The 21342-nt window shown below is 42.4% G+C and overlaps 2 protein-coding genes across 2 annotated transcripts; one reads left to right on the forward strand and one right to left on the reverse strand.

Annotated features, from left to right (window-relative positions):
- The first annotated feature begins 620 nt into the window (after positions 1–620).
- LOC131241301 (inosine-5'-monophosphate dehydrogenase-like) lies at positions 621–10690 on the forward strand. Its single transcript, XM_058240093.1, has 4 exons — positions 621–1659; positions 3014–3193; positions 4044–4301; positions 10194–10690. Exons 1-4 carry the CDS (start codon positions 664–666, stop codon positions 10263–10265), a joined length of 1506 nt encoding a protein of 501 aa, XP_058096076.1. The 5' UTR covers positions 621–663; the 3' UTR covers positions 10266–10690.
- A 3405-nt stretch (positions 10691–14095) lies between these two features.
- Positions 14096–19869, reverse strand: LOC131241292 (LRR receptor-like serine/threonine-protein kinase GSO1). The gene is made up of 2 exons (XM_058240081.1): positions 15633–19869; positions 14096–14575 (listed from the first exon to the last, which is right to left on the reverse strand). Exons 1-2 carry the CDS (start codon positions 19054–19056, stop codon positions 14211–14213), a joined length of 3789 nt encoding a protein of 1262 aa, XP_058096064.1. The 5' UTR covers positions 19057–19869; the 3' UTR covers positions 14096–14210.
- Positions 19870–21342: the final 1473 nt, after the last annotated feature.

Consider the following 21342-nt stretch of genomic DNA (forward strand, 5'->3'; position numbering starts at 1 on the left):
CTACTTGAGCTTCTTACGTAACTGTTTTTTAGGCCCATGTCCTAAGTATCATCTGCGAAACGGATGGACGGAGTTGATATAACACAGACATCACGGTGGACCTCAAGGAGCTTTTGTGGTTGGACGTGCTCCCTCCGACAGGAGTTACAGGATATTCGCGTCCCTTCCCTTCCGCCCACGGGCACGGCGTTCGTTTTGCCTCTGGTGCCGCGGCGCAGAATCTACCGTGTGTCGCCACCCACTATGGTCAGATGCTGAAATCAACTAATAATTTTAGCCGTCCATTTACTTACAACTGCAAGAGATAAGCCATCATCCACTAAGCAAGTTTATTGATAACCCTGACCTTTGATTTTTACCGTAGAATGTGAGCCATTGAAATATTTCTTTTAAATGTTTTAAATCCATCTAGATAGTGACAATCAAAATCATCCGCACAGAGTGAATTAGTAGGCTCGCATAAAATAAATTATACAACATGTACGGTTAAGATCATCATAACACTTATCAGTGGGCCGCGGTGAACGGCGACATATGCTCCACCGTGTGTCGCGACAGAAGCAAAACAAACACGCTCCCTTCCTCCCTCCCTCCCTCCCTATAAAGCCTAACCATCTCTCTCTCTCTCTCTCTCTCTCCCTCTCAATCCAACCGTCCATCACAATGACGGGCCCCACCATCGAAGAAGACGGCTTCTCGGCGACCCGCCTCTTCAACCAGGGCTTCTCCTACACCTACGACGACGTGATCTTCCTTCCTCATTACATCGACTTCCCGACCGATGCCGTCTCCCTCTCCACAAAGCTCTCCCGCAACATCGATCTCACCATCCCTTGCGTTTCCTCTCCCATGGACACTGTCTCCGAATCATCCATGGCCGTCGCCATGGCCGCTCTCGGTGGAATCTCTATCCTCCATTACAACAACACCCCCTCCGAGCAATCCTCCCTCATCCGCTCCGCCAAGTCTCGCCGCATCCCCTTCATCTCCGATCCCATTTTCAAATCCCCCTCCGATCCCATCGACTCCGTCTCCGAATTCGCCACCTCTCCCTGCATCTTCGTCACCCAGTCCGGCACCTCCAAGTCCAAGCTCCTCGGCGTTGTCTCCCGATCCGACTGGGATGAGCTCAAGGACAAGGATGCTCCTGTCTCCGACTACATGTCACCGGCTCCCGTCTCGGCCCCGTCTAGCTATTCCTTCGAACAGGCGGCAGGCGTGCTGGCCGCGCAGAAGCTTGATTATCTGACTCTGGTTTCAAATGGGGAGGAGGTTGTGGATCTAGTGACGGCTAATGACGTGGAGAGGATCCAGGGGTTGCCGAAGCTGGGCCTTCCATCACTCGGGACTGATGGGGAGTTCATGGTGGGGGCTGCGGTGGGGACGAGGGAGCAGGACAAAGAGAGGCTGGAGCTTTTGGTGAAGGCAGGTGCGGATGTCATTGTGTTGGATAGCTCACAGGGGAACTCGATTTATCAGATTGAGATGATCAAGTATGTGAAGAGGACGTATCCGGGGCTGGATGTCATAGGGGGGAATGTGGTTACGGCGTACCAGGCGCAGAATTTGATACAGGCGGGCGTTGATGGATTGAGGGTCGGGATGGGTTCGGGGTCCATTTGCACCACACAGGAGGTTTGCGCTGTCGGGAGAGGACAGGTATCTGCTTTTTATTTTTGGTTATCTTGTATTGTGGTAATATGATCTGGTGCACAAACAGCCATAGTAGAAGCTTGCTGTGGTTGATTTTTGCTGTGATTGGATGTGTGGTGGTTGGTTATCTTGACAATCCAGTCCTGATTTGATGATGGCAAGATTCATTTGCATGAATTTCTGCTTGCTATGGGTGTTTAGGATTTATTTCTTTCTCCTTTTCATTTTCACAGAGCGGTAAATCTAACCTGTTGGTTAGGGCAAACTACTTGGTGTTTTTCTCCACTTAAAATGGAGAGATTGGCTTTACAATCGACTGATATTTTCATTTCATGCTTTTCTAGGAGAAAATAAGAAATATATTTTTCATGCTGTGTTGGTTAGATAATCAAAATGTAGAAATTGAGGTGAAAAACTGCAGACTGTGTTACGAGCTAGTAAATTTGTGATATTACATTTGCATCATTATGTGCTGCTGCTGTATTTTGGGTTGTTAAACTATCTTTCCTGCAGTGCATATAACTATCTGGTGTGGAGGTTTTGGTATTTGAGATTTTGCTTTTGATTTAGAATGTGCTAAGAATTATGCTTGAATCATGATTGGGGGGATATGGGGTGAAGCCACTGATGATTGATTCGAAGCAGCATTTTGGGGCCAGCTTAGATAGCACATAATTAGGCTGCCATCAGTTTCCATACCAAACTGGTAGTATATGCTCGTTTCAAGTAAGAACTAAAATGAGTGAATTCCAGCTTTGGGCAGAAATCAATTCCGCCTGAGCATTTGCTTTAGAATCCCAAATGCAAGGTACACACCTGTTGTAATTTGGTCTTGGGTGGATTGAATAGCCTGTAAGATTTTACCTTTCAATATTAAAAAAAGGAAAAAAACTATAACATTTTGACAAACAGTTTGATGAAAGCATGGTCTAAACTGCTTGCTTTATAGGTTTGTAACTCCATTCAGAAACTCTTTGTGACTTTGCTGTTTTGCCATGCTTGTACTGAAGGAGCATCACTTTGTGTCAGTAGTAAGTAGGCTATTTTGTTGTGAATTCATGTCATTTTATCAATAAAAAAATTGCATTTGTTTCAGGCAAATGCATGCAAGTTATCATACAAACATAAAATTTATTTTATTTCAAACCGTGATTTTGAAGTTTTGTCAAATGATATTAAGTTAAATTACATTAAGGTCACGACTCTCACTTTATGTTTAAGTAACTAGTGTTTCAATGATATCTCTATGGTAAACAAAATCAAACAGAGATAGGAGACTTCCGATTGTTTTGGTGCTTGCAAGGTTTATTCACAGCATTCTTGATGCTAAAAACAACTATCATTTTATAAAAACTTGTAGGCCACAGCAGTTTACAAGGTTGCATCTGTTGCTGAGCGTGGTGGTGTGCCTATCATTGCTGATGGAGGGATTGCAAATTCTGGACATATTGTCAAAGCTTTGGTACTTGGTGCGTCTACTGTTATGATGGGCAGTTTCTTAGCTGGCAGCAATGAGGCTCCTGGAGTTTATGAGTATCAGGTACATTATTAATGGAAGATTTGGTTTATATGGTAATAAGAACATTTATTGTAGGCGCAATGAGATACATGTGTCCTAGGTGTCACCTTGTCAACTATTTCATGTTATTCATCCCAATTATGAATTTCTGTTTCTTGGTCCGTAATCATGCTGCTGGATAGTTTCATGGTTCAATGGTTGTAACTTGAAAGGCCATTGAACTTTTGCCAAGCTATCAGGGGAACTCTTGTTGTGGATCTTGAATGTATGATTGGTCACATGATTTGTAAAGCTGATCCAAAAACCTTAGTACCTTTGATGATATCCACCATAGATATTGCCACATTATAGTGGTGAATGGAAGTTCACATGAGTAAAACTAGTGAATCACATGGTTAATATTGTCAACATCTTATGGGAGATTCAAGGAATCACCTGCAGTAATACTGTGGTATCATTTTGGTGGAGTGAATTCAGCAGTTCCACATTGTATAGAGAGCATTGGTTTGATGGTGCACAGCGTGATTTAGGGCGAGCTATCCACAAATTTGCCATGGATGTATCTAATTCAATTCCGGCAACAGTGTTATAGAACTTCTAGCTGAATTTTGGGTCTCTCTGTAACACCTCCTGCACAGTTTTTATTTCTTCTCAGTATATACTGTTGCTGTGGAAACCTTACAGCAGCTATACTCGTGCTGGTCCCAGAGGGCATTTGCATTCCAGGAATAATCTGCTAGTTCTTTCAGTACCAAATATCGTTTACTTTCAACATTTCATTCTATTTATATTTATGTCAGAAGTATGCTATGTATAGGCCTTCCATTTAATCTTTTTTGACATTGATTGTCACAACATTTTTCTTTACTAGGGCAATCGTCGAATAAAAAAGTATAGAGGCATGGGCTCCCTTGAAGCCATGGCAAAAGGGAGTGACGCTCGGTACCTTGGTGATACAGCCAAGCTAAAGATTGCTCAGGGAGTGGTAGGGGCAGTACCCGACAAAGGTTCTGTTTTGAAGTTTATACCTTACACAATGCAAGCTGTAAAGCAAGGATTTCAAGATCTCGGTGCATCCTCACTGCAGTCTGCTCATGATCTTTTAAGTTCAGGTGTACTGAGGTTAGAGGTAAGACTGCATATTATATGTTTTTTCTTTGATTCTACTGTATCTGTTTTGTTTGCAGTCAGGTAAGTTAATGCATGCTTGTCATTGTTGTGCAAGTGCGACCATGTTTTGCTTCTATTACACACGATATGATTCTTATACATGGAATTTTCTTGCAGTCAAGGATTTTTTGCTACAAGATTGCTTGTCATCTCCTTGATGATCTCTCAAATTTCTATTGCATAGTTGTAGATTCATTTTTTTTTTCTTTACATAATAATGTCGAAAGGATCTCCAAAGTGAATGAAGAACAGAACTGCAAATAATAAATCTCCATGCATCATTGGTGGAAGATGCCACGCCCCGCAAGTCGGATACAGACTGTGCACCCTCAGGCCTGAGTTGCACTTAATTAGTTACAATTTTTCAAAGATAGGTGTTTCCTGTTGGTCAAAAGTTGTCCAACAGCTTTTTTTGGGATTTAATATTCTAAAATTGCTTTATGGTTCAAAAAAAAAATTAAATCAGAGGGCATGGAACATCCTAACGTAGTTTCTACGTTTCTGTTTGACACATCAATGAGTAGGGAACACTTTTTTTCTTTTTTTTTTTGGGCCTTTGTGTATTTCACACAACAATCAATTTTGGAATCCTGTGTAAAATTTCTAATTCAAGGGGTCTACCAATTATGTAGGTGTGTGGGGTACATAAACTACAGGTCACACAAGGTTTTAGAATAAGCCTCTCTATGATACCATTCTTTCACGCCCTGCAGTTCGGATACAAAGTATGCACCCGCAAACTTGAGTTGCAGACTATGACTTGTACACAAAGTGTCCTAAAACCATTTATTCATATCGTCTTCCAAAGGCACATAATTAGATGTACTCTTAAGTCCACAGACACATCCATTCAACATGACATTACACAGCCAAATCATCATAACCATTCACACATCATACCACAACCTATAATCCATCAATAAAATCAGGTCCACCCATTTGGGACCCTGCTGTTCGATAAAATACACAAGCATAAATAATGTTTATTTAACAAAATAAAATGAAAATCTAAACAGAAAATAAAATCTAAATTTCTAAGAATTATGAACTCCATAAAATCCAGCTATCCATTCCAAGGTAGCAAGCTCGTCATTAGATATATGCGACTGTCTCTCGTGGATTTTTCACTAGTTCAGCTGCCTCTTGCACTTGTGCTAAAGGTTCAACATCAATCAACTCCGTACAATTTTTCCATTAATAAAACATCAGCTGGCTAGGCCCAATGAGTGAACCCATTGTGGTTCGCGTACGTTATAATTAAAATAGTAAATGCATGGATGTTATGCAATGCGACTTGAATGCATCAAGTGGGCTGATCCGTCCACTTGCTTGAGTTGGATATCCATCAACCCGCATCTACCCTTTTTGGGCAGGCTTTCACCATTTTAGTAGGCTTCTATATATTGGAGGCATCCAGGTATGGTTCCCTAGGTCACCCAGTACCAAAAATACCTATAGGTCTTCCAGGGCGTGCCCTTAGGAGTCTGCGCAAGAACGCTATATATGACATGATGAAATGAGAATGATCGATGCATCATATTAACAGTTTGTCACATATGTCATCATATTTCAGTAATAACATTTCAAACTTAGACAGATTCTAGTAAAGCAATCAATACAAGGAAATACATTCAATATAGCAATCAAACAAATACTTTAATCATAACAGAGAGGAAATATGTTGGGATCACTCATTTGTATCTTGGTGAAGTGAATTCCGAGATGTTAGACAAATTCAATCAACTGACAATCTCCTGAATACATGGCATGGCATGCCAAATGATCAATTTCACTCTTATCATGCATTTTGAATGCTCTTAACTAGAGGGGTTTGACATCTGTTCATGTATATAGGTGAATGTAAAGTCAGGTTGATGATCACATAAGTACAAGGTGAGTTTTAGAATAATCCATGGGTAAAGCCTGTACAATGTTAGATTCTAGTAACTTGTACATGTGTGCTAGGTCCTAAGATTTTGATTTTGACGGTAGGTTAAGCATATGCATAGGTGATGATTAAGATGAACAGATCAGAATCTCGAATGGATGTATATATAAACAAATATGATGATTTCGTAATTTGTTTACTATGATTGAGTAGTCCAAAAGTGAAGTGGACGATTAGATAGCTTAATCTAATGTTGAGTAGTTAATTCAACAGTCGGTTTGATGAATGGTCAGATATACTAAGATATATGAGGGGCATGATATTACTATGGTGTATAATTACGTATATGTGAGTTCATCTATGCATCTTTACTTCTAAATAAATGAAATCTATTTGCAAAAATACACACATGGATGAGCACTCGTGTGTGAAAATTTTTGGGTTATTACATTAAGCCAATCATATTAAGGAAATTTGGTGGTGGAATGGTGATGTATAAAAAAAACTATTAATGTGAAACGTGCACGTTTCAAAGCTTGGCAAGGGATTAGAAACAACGGAAATCTTGAACAATATAGAAAGAAAAAAAAAACCCTAAGAAAAGTAGCAAGTGATGGCTACATGGTATTACTCAAGGACAATGAGATCAATGAAAAGTGGAGAAGCTATTGTTAAATGACAACCACCCTAGGAACATAGTGATAGATGGAACCATAAACTCAAATGACATCAGAGTCCATAGATACTTCCGCAAGATCAGGATATTTGAAGTGAAAGAAGCTTTGAGAAAGATGAAAACAAGTATTCCCTTGGACCAAATGGTATACCAATAGAGGTTTGGAAGTGTATAAAAGATAATGGGTTATTTTGGTTGACAAAGTTGTTCAACCAGATTGTAAGATCGGAGAAAATGAATGGAGGAAGAGTATTGTGGTACCTATTTATAAGAGTAGAGGAGAAATACAGAGTTACACTAACTATCACGGGATTAAACATGTGAGCATACTATGGAACTTTGGGAAAGAGTGATTGAGCAAAGACTAAGGCATGGAACGAATGCATCAAAAAATTAGCTTGGTTACATTTGTTTCATGCTAGGTGGGTCTACCACTGGAGCTTTTCTTACTTAGGCAATTGATGGAGAAATATCGAGAGAGGAGGAAGGATCTCCTCATGGTCTTTATTGACTTAGAGAAAACTTATGATGGGGGTCTCTAGAGAGTTTTTCTAGTGGGTGTTGGGAGAGAGGCATTTCAAGAGGATATATTGACATGATTAAGGATATGTATGAGGGAGCAGTAGCAAATGCGATGATCACTAGTGGAGAGATGAATGAGTTTCCAATTATTGCAAGCTTGCACCAGGGCTTGGCATGGAGCCTGTACCTTTACCCATTGGTTATAGATGAGTTAACAAGGCGTTTGTGGAAAGAGATCCCATGGTGTAAGTTGTTGGCAGATGGCATAGTTTTAATTGACAAGATGATGAAAGGCGTAAACACAAAGCTAGATTTATGGAGAGATGCTTCAGAATCTAAAGGATTTAAAATTAGTTGGACTAAGATAGAGTATATTAGGGGTGCACACGGTTCGGTTTGGTCCGGTTCTGGGGTGAAACCGGAACCGAACCGTTCCTAACGGTTCTAGGAAATTCGGAACCGGAACCGGACCGTTGGCACCCTAGAACCGAACCGGAACCGAACCGTTAAAACCGGTTCGGTTCTGGATCGGTTCCACGGTTCTGGGCTTTTTATAATCCAGCCCAATTGCAAGCCCATGTCCATCCATGTTGTGGTCCATTTGATGAATGGTTTAGATATTGTATAAGGTGTGCAAAAATACATTTACGAAAATAATTGTTCTAGAGAAAATAATTATAAGGTGTGCAAAAATACATCGGTTCGGTTCCACGGTTCGGTTCTACGGATCGGATCCACGGTTTGGTTCTACGGATCGGTTCACGGTTCGGTTCGGTTCTACATACCCCCAAACCGAGAACCGAACCGATGTCACCGGTTCTTTGATTTTTGGAACCGGAACCGGAACCGGTGCACTCTAGAACCGGACCAAACCGGACCGTTTGGTCGGTTCCGGTCCGGTTCCACGGTTCTACCGGTTAAATGTGCACCCCTAGAGTATATGGAGTGCAATTTTAGTCTTAATAGGAGTGGGAACAAGGAATTAGTAAAGATTGTTAACTAAGAAGTTTCTCAAAATGACTATTTTCAATATATTGGGACGATGATGAGAGTGGAGAGAGAGAAGGACATTACCCATAGAATTCAAGCAAGGTGGAAGAAATCGAGATGTGTCTTTGGATTTTTATGTGATTGCCGTGTACCACTCAAATTGAAAGGAAATTCTATAGGATGGCAATAAGACCAGCCATGCCTTACGGGACAAAATGTTGAGCAGTTAAGGATCAACATGTCCATAGGATGAGTGTAGCTGAAATGAGGATGTTGAAATGGGATGAGTGGCTAGATAGGGATAGAATTATAAATGAATGCATTCAAGGGAATTTAGGAGTAGCACCAGTAGGTAATAAGACGAGGGAAAGTAGACTTAGAGGCATATTTCCCTGTGCGACTATATAAAGCCCAATGGTCCAAAAACCACATGTCACTATGGCACATGCAGTTCATCCTTGCAAAATGGCATTCGCGATCACATGATCGCTTATGCGATTGCATATGATAATACTGCTCCAATTAGTTTGGGTAAGGCTTAGATGATGATGATTTGATTGAGGACATGCAAAATGATTGATTTCACTGTTAATATGCATTTTGAATGCTCTTAACCAGAGGGGTTTGACATCTGTTCATGGTGATTTTGGACCACGAGTAATATGCCTACCCATCCAATGGTCATCAGTGATCATAGGACCCATCTAAGCTGTTACAGGTGTTTGCCCCTGGAATGAAGTACAGAGATCACTACTCTTAAGAATAGTTCCCTATAGAAATACCCAGTCTTCAATAATTTGCAACCAATGGTCTAAATATCTAATAACCATGACAACCTCACCATTTCTGTGCTGCAATTAAAACCTATTTCCAGATAACTTTACGATATAGGGAAAGATTTCAATATGCATATTAGAAGAAACATGCTGTTGTGAACAGCCAAGTTTAGAAGAATTTAGCAATAATAATTGTTTGATGAATGAAATAAATCAGAAACCTGTAGAAGTGATAAAGAAGAGGGAAGGAGGAAGCCCGTCATTATTACATTCAGCTAGATATGCCAACCTGGCAAATGTCTAGACATCCAAGCTTTGCATCAGTGTGACTGGTGGTCTGACGTGTAGATGACCTGGGCCCATTTCACTTATTCAGCAGGCCATATTTTTTTTTCTTTTTTCTTTTTTGTAGAATGTGGATGGTTGTCAATTTATTTTAGAGCAAGCTCTTTGTTCTTTTCTTTTTCGAAATCTGAACTCTTGGGTGACCTGCCTCATCTTTTGGTGAGGTCACCTTAACAGTGGTCCCACCTGATGCCTGGCTTGGATGTCCAAATATGTATGCCAGGTGGCATATGTGCCCACATGCAGTAGAGTTACATTAGGTGTAGCAGGATCTCATCACCCTAATGATTATGCAATACTCCAAACATGACCTGATCTAAAGATGGACGCATTAGCCAATGTAATGGTGTAAGCATTGAATCAATGGTGATGTTAACATAATTTTCTTTCCCAATATTCAAATAAAAGTCCTAATTCATTCAGTGGTGATTGTCGAGAGCATTGAAACCACAATATGACGTGGACCACCGTGCCAAAGAAGATTGGGACTGTATAATTGAATTTTTTGGAGGAAATGCTTACAGGAATCTTGATGTTAGTTAGATAGACTTTATGCTGTTTTCTATTTTTGGAAGTATTTCTTAAGGCACTGATGATGTATCTGGATAGCTGATGTCAGATAAAATATTGTTTTGATTGCTCTGTTGTTCATAGGTTCGCTCAGGAGCTGCACAAGTTGAAGGTGGGGTGCATGACTTGGTTTTCTATGAAAAGAAATCCTTCTGAGGCTTCAAAATTCACATGATAGGCTTGATGCATTTGGTACTTCTTTTCTTGAGCACTTGGTGGTCTGTTTTGATTTTAGCACATGAGAACGGAAGGGACTTCATTTCAAGAGCTTGTGAGTGAATTAAGTTAAAGGTGTTACTCCCAACACCTACGGCATTTCCTTGGTGAATATGTGCTATGAAGCGCAATAAGCTTCTAATCTGTTCTCAATGTTTGTTGTCAATCCTCTGACCCTTCCTTTTATGTTATTTGGATGTCCCATGTTTGGGAAGAGGATAAACACTAGTGTTATCATTATGATTACTTTTATTATTATTATTATTATTATTGTCAAACTAGATTGAAATATCATGTGATCTCTCCATGTGCGATGCTCTATGCTTATGGTCAGTGATGATTTCAAGCTCTACTGATTTACTAGATTCTTTGCTAGTTGGGCAATATTGATTTTGTGCATTCTACCTGCTTTTGGAAGTGAAAAAGTAAGGGTAATTTTTGGTTTCTATGTTTCTGGCGGTGGATGGGTTTCACTATTGATATGAGCTAGAGAAAGTGGGAAAATGGAAATCCGAATTAATGTAGTTTTCGTTTCTCAAGTTGCCCCAAGCAGCGGACAGGTCCTGTTAAAGGTGTCAAATCAAGAGATTTGGGGGCCATATTGAAATGTGCCCTTAACCAGGTTTCTGATTCTATTTATGGTTGTATTCATGCAATCTTGAGATACTGGACATGGTTTATGAACTTGTAGTCAGAGAGATCGAATTTGATTTGAGAGATCTAAAAGCGATGACTTGGGACTTTGGAATGGTTGTTTTTCTTTAATCTTTGTCTCTTGTATTCTACAGGGTTCCCTTTTCCCAATTAGTAATAGTGGCAAACTAGCAATGGGTCGTGAAGGCCTGATGGGTACCTGAGCTCGGCCCTACATGGGCTGTGTCTGGATGTAGCTAAATGGGTGCAGATGCAGGTTTGGGAATTAATTTGAGGCTGATTAATAATTGGGTCGGTGTGGATGTAACCCTACCCAAAACCAAACTAGATTATATCCAGTGGTGATGTTAAAGGAGTAGATTTTATCTGTCTTGTGGCACATAGTAGTAGAGCTATAAGGAAGCAGTGGCTGGGGTTGTTGTTGGCGGCAGCATTCCGGTTGTAGCATTTTTTGTCATTGTTTTGGTGTTGGTTTGGAGATGTAGAAGGAAAGTACTGATCCATGCATCTAGGATGGTTGCTTGTTCTTTGGTTCTGTTCAGGTATAAAGTTTTACGGAGTGTGACCAATGATTTTGGTGAGAAGTTTAGGGGACGCGTAGGTTCTGTTTTTAAGGGGACTGTGGCTGATTCTTCTGTTGTAGCTGTGAAGAAACCAGAAACCTTGGACAAGGGGAGAAGCAATTTCCTGGTAAGAAGTGAGCACAATCGGGATGATCCAACATGTTAATCTGGCTCGTCTCCGTGGGTTCTGCTCCAAAGGCAGTTAAAGATTGCTGGTTTACGATTTCATGCTGAACGGATCTTTAGATTTTCATATTTTTGGGAAGGATTCCAATGTTTTACGCTGGGAAATCATGGTATGAAATTGCACGAACTGCTTAGGATTAGCTCATCTCCACAAGAAATGCAGAGAATATATGGTATATTGCAACATCAAGCCTGAAATCATATTTTTGGATGTTCCAATATTGTTCCAGTGGTGGCAGATTTTGGCACGGTGAAGTTTAGCAGTCGGGGACTTTGCCGAGTACTAACGACGATGAGAGGAACCATAGGTTATCTGTAACCAGAATGGATTCAATGCATAGCTATTAACAGTGGAAGTTGATGTGTACAGCTAACGAATGATGGTTTTGGTTTTCAAGGTTGTATCGGGTGTAAAAACACGAAGTGATCAGAAATGTCTGAGGCTGTTATTTCCAACGTTTTGGCTGCAGGCAAGATGAAAGAGGTGATGCCCTTTGCCTATTAGACCACTGATCGGACTATAATGCTGACTTTGTAAGACCTCAACAGAGCTTGTAGAGTTGCTTGCTGGTGTATTCAAGAGAAGGAGACATCTCCGCTGTTGACGGGACTGGTGGTTCAAATTCTGAGAGTTTTAGAGGTAAATGTGCCACCCATTCCCAGATTTCTTCAATATCTCTTTTGGAAGATGAGGAGATGATAAGTTCTTGTACTGAAGACGGCTTGATTACCATTAGCACTATCCACCATTTCTTATTTGGCATCGACTCATCCACATCCACATGGGCATACATGGATGGCCACATTGCGGTTTCGGTTGTGGATGGAGGCTGAGCAGAATGGCCCAAAGATCACACTGATAGAACAATCTTTACTGGCTAAATTGGTGGCCATCAATTGGACAGTTAAAAGGAAAATCGTCAACTATCGACATTCAATGGACGGCGAGAGATGATTTAACCATTCACTCCAGTATTTTTCTGCTATGCTCCATCCTCAATCGGCCCAAGATATGAAAATCTGGATTGATTCCTATGATCCATATATGCAGTGTTTAGATATGGTGGAAAATGTACACAGTTGTTTAGCCCCTACAAGGAGATAATCACAATCTCTAAGCAGTGATTAGATCATCTTGAGGTTTGAAGGTTTCCAATGGAATCTAGGAGTTCCGCCCTATCGGAAAAGAATAGTCTCAAAACTCACCTTTGAAATGACGCCTTGCAACACGTTCAAGTGTCATCTGTGAATTATTCCTCTGAATTCTAACCTATACTTAGACATTAGCTTGGCCCATTTGCTGGCTTTGGCTTTGACTTTGCATGTATGGCCTGATCAATTTTCAGGCCAGCTTGGGTTTTGGCCATTTTAGATCCACACGATCAGAAGATTCCATTCATGTGTACATGAGTTCTATTTTAAATATGTGCCATTCCAATCACTAGTTAGTGACGCATTCATCTTTGCATGTAAATCTCAGTTTTCATTTTTATAAATGTTAATGCATGTCCTGCCCACCTGCTTGAAGGATGGACTAGAAACATTTAACTTGGGAAGTAGGGATTTAATCGATTTTTGGGTTGTGGCCCTAGCCTGGCCCGGCCCATTGCCACACCTAGTTAAAATAAAAACTTGGATAATGTTGTTAAATCCTATCGCAGCGGCCACCTCACCACACCATTGGTGAGGTGAGGTTATCGTCGTTGCCATCCCTTAGATGGAAGTGCAAGTGGGCCAGGTTAGTCCAAGCCCCAATACCTAGATGGACGTCAATTTTCAAGCCCATGGCCAACGCATGAAATTTATCGAGGACCATCTTCACGCAATCTCTTAAAGACAACAGCACCGCAACTTGACCAGAAGATCCCCACCGTAAAAATGGTAGGCCCCACCTTGAAGATCAAGTCTTCTAAAAAATCAGGCTGACCCATTTACCAGATCGGCCAAATCTGTACACTTAGACTGTTGGTTGTCCATTGATTCATATTAAGTGAACTGTAAGCCTGTATGGTGGTTGCCAGAGAGGAACATAACTGCAATTTGAGGGATACTATTTATAAGGAAACAGTCGTTAGCTTTAGTTATTTCCTCTTGAAAGAAGCCCAATTCGCAATTCAGTTCCACTTGTGCATCCAAACAGAGCCTAATGGATTCTAACAATTTAACATAGAACAACCCGAACAGTAGAACGGTTCAGACCACCTCACCATCTCTCCACATGTATGGAGTCCTATTCACACATGTGGGACTCATGGTTCAGTGATCTAGACTGTCGATCTTATGGGCCCTACCATGGATGGAGAATGCTAAAGATCTACCCCGGATTGGAACATCCCGACCCTTTGATCCATGCTCTACAGACAGCAATTAGAACAGAACAGAACAAATATCCACATTCTTCAGAAAATATAGAGGTTAGGATCTTCCACAGTGGTAAAGTGCTGAACAAAACTGGTCATTTAGATGAGAAATTCTTTTTGGTTCATCTGAATTCAACAGCTTTCTTTGTAGAACACACTTTGTTGTCAGTCATGGATATGTGGATGAGGAGATCAGACACTCGCCGTGCCGATGGTCGCTCGGCAGGGGCGGTCCTCGTGCATTGCAATGCGACGTCGAGCACTTCAAACATGCTGGATTCCTCATCAGGGGGGAGTGGTTTCAATGTGGGGTCCAGCAACTCCTCTCTGGTTGGGCCCAGCATGTGTGACTCAATCCACCTGACCATATCCATGTCTTCCCCGAACATCCTGTCCGTCGGCATGAGGCCGCTTACTAGCTCCATCAGAACAATGCCCATGCTGTACACATCACTCTTCTCTGTCGCCTTCAGTGAGTAGGCATACTCTGAGAACATCAACATAAAATGTTGTCAGCTTTAGTTATTGATCATCTATAAGTGTACATGGTGTTGTCATTGAGTTATCATGGGCCCACCAGTAAGAAAAATTACGGTTGAGATTATTGTAAGATCATAACTTCTACTATATTTGGACCCATCTGATAGGGAAAAAAAGGCCCACTTTGATAGGTGATCAGAACAGGAAAGAAAAAGAGGACATGATTTGAATGGTGATCACCCAATTGTTGCAGTATTTCAAGGCCCACCGATCATATATCACTGTTTGATCAAAACTAGACGACGATTGGACACTGATGTAGAGCGGGTCGTGGACACTTTCATGTCCAAGATGGACTAGAGGATGGCCCATTAGGACCGTCAGAACCCTAAAACAGGCATATCTCGCAAACCGGATTGAGTTATTCGACGTACCATATATGATTTCGGGGTAGGAGAAGCTACTTTAGCAACCCAACCCACTACGACGGGTTGCCCACGCCGAATTTGCGAGATTCCATCAGATTGATGGTCAAAAGTCCATTTTAATTTCGTTTTACTATTTATAGTAAGTTTTAATTTGATCATAATTCTTGATCCTTTGAGCTTTAAGAGTCATGCCCAACATGAAAAGGGCTTTAAAAAATTAGGAGAATAATGTGGTTAGGCTGGACACTTAACTATTTTTAGCCTAAAACCATGAAGTTAAATAGTAAGTTTACTATGTATAGGATGTCACGTTTTTGTAGGGAGTTTGTGTTGGAGTTTGATTCTGAAACTTCTTCCTAGGTTTGGTATAACTATTTAAAGGATTGTAAATTCATTTTTTTTTTTAATCATCAATCAATCTATTTTCGAATTTACTAGAATTTATTTCAATTTTTTCTATTTTTCCTAGTGGATTCAAGGAATGTCTCTGAGGAGTCTAGAGAAGCTCCATGGATTCAGAGTAATTATTCCCTTGAGATCCCCTTGAGGAAGACAGTGATAGACCTCAGACACTTACCAAAAGGAAGATTAGGTAGGCCATCTATTCACAAAAGTTCATTTTCAGTAGGGAAGTACCTGGAGCAATGTAGCCGAAGGATCCAGCGAACCAAGACGTCGACTCCGTCCCACCACCGCTCGAGTCATGACTGTCCATCACAGCCTTTGCCAGTCCAAAATCCCCCAAGTGAGCCTCCATATTAACATCAAGCAATACATTGCTTGACTTGATGTCTCGATGAATGATCCTCGGCACACAGTCATGATGGAGATACTCTACACCACAGGCCAGCCCGATCGCGATCCTCAACCGCTCCTCCCATAGCAGCTTCTTCTTCTTAGCCGACAATGGACGATGCAACCAATCCCAAACACTCCCATTCTCCATATACTCATAGATCAGCAAATTGGTGGTCCCCGTTCGGCTACTGGTACAGCACCCCATCAGCTTCACTAGATGCCTGTGCCTTATCCTCCCAAGTGTCCGAATCTCCCTGGTAAAGCTCCGATCGACCAAGAGATCATCCTTCCGCCGCATCTTTTTAACAGCTATGATCTCTCCTGTTGACAATTCAGCTCTGTAGACTGTCCCTGTGCCGCCCGACCCAATCACAAATTCATCACTGAGATTGTTTGTGGCTTCCATGATATCCTCCCATTTGAATTCCCTCTTCACTGCACCTTGGAAGATCAACCGCCGCTGGACATGTGATGAACTTGATGAGTTTGCACAATTCACTTCGTGGGCCCTCCTCGGCAATCGCCACTTGCAGGCCAGTGCAATCACAATAGCAAGTACGAGAACAATGAAGGCTAAGGTTGAGGTAGCTGCAATCACAGCCACAGCGGCCTTGTTCAGGCCTGATCGCTGGTGATTGGAGTTGAGATTGTCGCAGGGATCGAGAGGCCTTCCACAGAGGCCTGCATTGGCCGAGAAGGAATCGGCCGGCCAGCGGGAGAATTCCTTGTCCAAATGGCCTTGAAGGTGGTTATATGACAGATCCAGCTTGCCCAAGCTGCTCATTTCGCCAATCTGTCGTGGGATTTCTCCCAAGAATGAGTTGTGTGACAGATTGAGGACTTCGAGCTTGGACAATGTTGCAAGCAACGGTGGGATCTCGCCTGTTAGATTGTTGTAGCTGAGGTCTAAAACGCTTTGTAGATTGTTCAATTGCCCCAGCTCAATTGGGATTCCTCCATCAAAGGCATTGTGCGAAAGCCGCAGCTCGTAGAGATTGCTCAGCTTGCCAATCTCAGGAGGGATAGACCCAGAGAACCGATTGCGGTCCAGATTCAATAAGTTGAGGCCTGTCAGATTGCCGATTTCAGACGGGAGGGCCCCACTTAGGAAATTACTGTCGATCGAAAGCAAGATAAGACTACTACAATTGAAGAGCTCACGAGGAAGAGGCCCGTCGAATCCATTCGATGACAGCTTGAGCTCCCCCAGCTGAGGCAAAGTACCGAGCCATGACGGGACAGGCCCTATTAGACGGTTCCCATTCAAATCAATGTGGGTCAGCTTCTTACACGACGATAGCCCTTCTGGCACTGTTCCATTGAGCAAATTGCTCGACAGGTCTAGAAGCTCTAGCTCATCGATCTCCCCCAACATAGAAGGAATCTCACCATCAAATCGGTTACTCCCCAAACGTAGCCGCGAGAGAGCCGGTGAATTCCCCAATTGAGGAGGAATCCGACCATCAAACGAATTGTTAGTAACATCAAATGACAGCAGCAATCGCGAACCACACAATGGAAGAATACTGCCATTGAATTGATTATTCGAGAGATTCACTCTAGTCAGATTCCTACACATGATCATATCATCAGGAATGATACCTTCGATGGAATTGTTGTAAAGCATCAGCTGCTGCAGCAATTGAAGGAATCCAAATGATCCAGGAATCACACCCGAAAGATGATTATCCGCCAAATCCAGAACGGCGAGCTCCCGGCAGTTCCCCAGTGTAGCAGGAATATCACCCGAGAGCTCGTTCTGCCTGAGATCGATAAAGCTCAGCTTCTTCAACCTTCCTATAGTGATCGGAATACTTCCCGTGAACTGATTTCCATAGAAATCGATCATTTGCAAGCTCGAACAGTTTCCAATTGATAATGGGATTTCCCCTGTCAGCTGATTTTCATAGAGATAGAGCGTTTCAAGCGAACCGAGCAATCCGATCTCCTCCGGCAGCTCCCCACGCAAGTTGTTGTGATAGAATGTAAGCGTCCGGAGATTGCTGAGATTGCCGATCGATTTGGGAATTGATCTGACGAAGCTATTGTTGTTGAGCCAGAGATCAGTTAGATTGCCAAGCTGGCCTAATTCAACTGGAATTGAGCCGTTGAGCTGATTATCTGCAAGATCGAGCTGCTGCAACGACCGGCATTCTCCGAACCCGATCGGAATTCTCCCACTGAATGTATTCCCTGATAAAATCAAATGCTCCAATTTCGAATTCGGATTAGAACATATGCTATCTCTGAGAGAACCGGAAAGCTTGTTGCCTGACAATACAAGGAAAATCAGCTCTCCCATACCATCCAATTCCGCCGGAATCTCTCCAACGAGATTATTCGATGATAAATCGAGATTCTGAAGACTACCCATTTCAGAGAGCGATGGTGGTATCCGACCCACGAGCCGATTCCCCATGAAATTGAGGTAGACGAGCTGAGTCAACTCACTGAGTTGACTCGGAATCTCTCCCTCCAGCGAATTGTTCGCGAGGTTTAGAACCTGAAGACCCGGAATCCGACCCAATTCGCTGGGAATCGACCCGTTGAGATGGTTCACAGCGACGGTGAAGACGGAGAGGCTGGAGCAGTTCCCGAGTTCCGGTGGAATCGATCCTTCAAGTCTGTTGTGCTGCAAGACCAGGTTCTCGAGTTTTCCGAGTCGACCGAGTTCAGCAGGGATCGAGCCGGAGAGATTGCAAGATGCTAATCCCAGAGTGGTTAGATTCGAGAGATTCCCGAGGGAGCTGGGAATCGGACCAGAGAGATCATTGTCGCCGATTCGGAGGACTCGGAGATTTTTGAGCGAGCTGAGTTGACTCGGTATTGACCCGGTGAGTTGGTTAGAGAAGAGTAGGAGAGAAGTGAGGGAAGTGAGGTTGGAGAGGTGAGTTGGGATTTCTCCAGTGAGGCTGTTGGATGAGAGATCGAGAATTTGAAGAGAAGAAATACGGGCGAGTGAGGAAGAGATAGTCCCAGAGAGCGACGAGTCGGACAGGTTCAGACTCAGTACACAGACTGAGTCGAGTGACGAGTCGCAGGAAACGCCTCGCCATCTGCACACGTCGGGGTTGTGCAGAGACCAGTCGTCTAACACGTGCAAAGGATCCTCAACGAACGATTCCTTCAACTCCAACAGCGCTCTCATGATCGAGTCATCCGAGCCGTAGGAAACAAGCCCAGAAGAAAAGCCCACGAAGATTAGGAGAAGAAAGAGCGATGGCATTAGTGTAATTCCGCTGAAAATCAGGGGTTTCTCCATTCCAGAGAAAGCGCAGAGAGAAATATGAGAACGAGATGAAGTCTAATTAGCTTCTGTTCTGCTGCTGCATGGGACGGGAAAAATCCCGGCGATTTTCTCGCGCGAAATTGAATCTATCGTCAACTTATCGCTACACCAGGTCGTTCTTTTGTTCTCGGAGGGGCTGTCAAAATATCGTGAGAATTTGGTTGTGGGGAGAGAAGGCGCGGTTTCGAGCGTGGATGCATGCATGCAGGTGTAAGGGTGTGGGAGAGCGGGATTGGGACGCGTTTGGATGTTGGGAAATCGGGAAATGGAGAGGATTTAATGAGGTTGGATGGATTGTGTCAGGCAAACGCAACAAATGCCATTAATGGCATCGCCCCAACTCCTATCTCGGGCAGCCCATGGGCACTGCTCCCCAAAGAGAGAGTAGATGAGAGAGATTGCATGGAGATATAGCAGGTGGAGTTCGTTTTTTCTCCGTCGCGACTTATGATACAGCTTTTGTCTGTCGCTAACTAATGGGGCCCACTGCGGACATGCTGAGATGGAACAGTCCTATTCTCTTTAATATGTTAAAAAAATATGTTTTCTCACATTCATGCTTTATCGATAGATTCTAACCTTTGATTCTTAGTGTTTAACATGAACTATTGAAAATTTTAATTTTACAGTATATAGTCAGCTAAAGAACCTTTCAGATCATAGATTCAATAAAATGGACGGTTCAGATCATCATAAAATTCCTGCATGTAGCCCCCAGTGGGATGCAACATACGCTTCGATTATAAATCGCGACATACGAGAAACGAACTCTGGCAGGTGAAGCGAGATAGTCGTGGTTTGTCGATTCGGGATGAGAGCCCAAAAGAGAGCGGTTGGATTTCTATTTTTTAAAAATCATCATACGATGCTCGGGCTTAGTGTCTCTACGATACACGTTCGGGTTTTCGCTTTTTAAAAGTGGGGCTCACAACTGATCCGAACAGTCTGTACAATGGCTCTCACCCTTGATGGTCCATGAACCAAAATTCGTCTATCCAGGCTCGTATATGTGGCCTTGTGGAGCGTCGGCCGTGCTATTTTTTCTTTCATATGTGGTTATTTTTGGACCACCTATTGAAGGGTTGGAATTTCTTTTCCTTTAGATTTTAGGTATACCGGCAATCAGAAGTGGGGCTCAAAATATCAACGGTTTGGATCACTGAAATATGAGCTCCACTTCTACAAAATAGATGGCCGGCCCACGATCGTCTCGTACTTTTTTTTTGTTTGGGCTTGCCAGTTCTCATGCGTGCATAGTATCCGATGTGCTATGTGCCACACGTGTGTAAGACCCAATATATCCATTGGGTAGGATCCAACGTTCGAATGATCTGGGCCAAGGATCAGATTTGTCTACGTATCAGATGGGACAGATATAAAATAACAATTGGACGGTTATAAAAAGTTGGCTAGTTCTCCATTCAACATACACGTGTGTTCCATCTAATGAGATGACTTGTCTGATTCTTGGGTCTGGCCGTCGACAAGGTGGGCCACACACATAATGGGCGGATTGAATCTTGCACACAGTGACAATATGACACGAGTGCGTTATTAGGAAATATTTCTATTTTAACGGGTAATTTGATACGTTGAGAGAGTATCACTATCCATACGCATGAACGCACTATACAGTCTTGAAATCGAGTGCGTCCGTTTAGATGGGCCACCGACTCAAAGTTAGAGTATTTGCACTATCCTAGCCTCTAATAAGTAGACATTCGTTGGTTGAATTTGAACCATTGAACATCGTCCATAGCAACTGTCAAATCCGATAGGTAGCATTTTCCAGCCCACATGGTCAAATGAAAAGTCATTCATATATCATCCCACGATTTGTACGGTCCTGATTGTAGTAAATATTTATAATTTGTACATTACATTGTGCATGAGTATGGATTATTCGTGCTCTGCCAGAGCATCTATAATTTTCTATTCAATTGTATATGACGTATTCAGCTCACGAAGTCAACAGCAGGGGACCCGAATCATTCCAATATACAAGACGAATTTCAACTCACTCATATCATATGTTTAAGGGGAGGTATATGATACATGATCCGCACGTTTGCATGGTACACACGAATTTTCAGTTATGTAAAGTGACGCCCATGGTTCCTTAATCCAGACGGTTGATCCGTTTATTCCCACCGTAGATGGAGAATCTCTTAAAAGTATTTAAGATTGAATGGCAGTGATAACCAATATTGGTACCTTTTTCAGTTCTACATTTAGAATTATTTTCTAAGTCCGGATCCA

The sequence above is a fragment of the Magnolia sinica genome, chromosome 1, assembly GCF_029962835.1.
Source record: "Magnolia sinica isolate HGM2019 chromosome 1, MsV1, whole genome shotgun sequence".
Classification (NCBI taxonomy): domain Eukaryota; kingdom Viridiplantae; phylum Streptophyta; class Magnoliopsida; order Magnoliales; family Magnoliaceae; genus Magnolia; species Magnolia sinica.

Bases quoted from the DNA above. Each gene is read 5' to 3' on its own strand.
- LOC131241301 (XM_058240093.1), top strand. From the start codon at position 664: ATGACGGGCCCCACCATCGAAGAAGACGGCTTCTCGGCGACCCGCCTC. The intron at 3,194-4,043 runs GTACATTATTAA...TTTCTTTACTAG, and splicing joins CTGGAGTTTATGAGTATCAG to GGCAATCGTCGAATAAAAAA. The intron at 4,302-10,193 runs GTAAGACTGCAT...TGTTGTTCATAG, and splicing joins CAGGTGTACTGAGGTTAGAG to GTTCGCTCAGGAGCTGCACA.
- LOC131241292 (XM_058240081.1), bottom strand. From the start codon at position 19,056: ATGGAGAAACCCCTGATTTTCAGCGGAATTACACTAATGCCATCGCTC. The intron at 14,576-15,632 runs GTACTTCCCTAC...TGATGTTCTCAG, and splicing joins CTTCGGCTACATTGCTCCAG to AGTATGCCTACTCACTGAAG.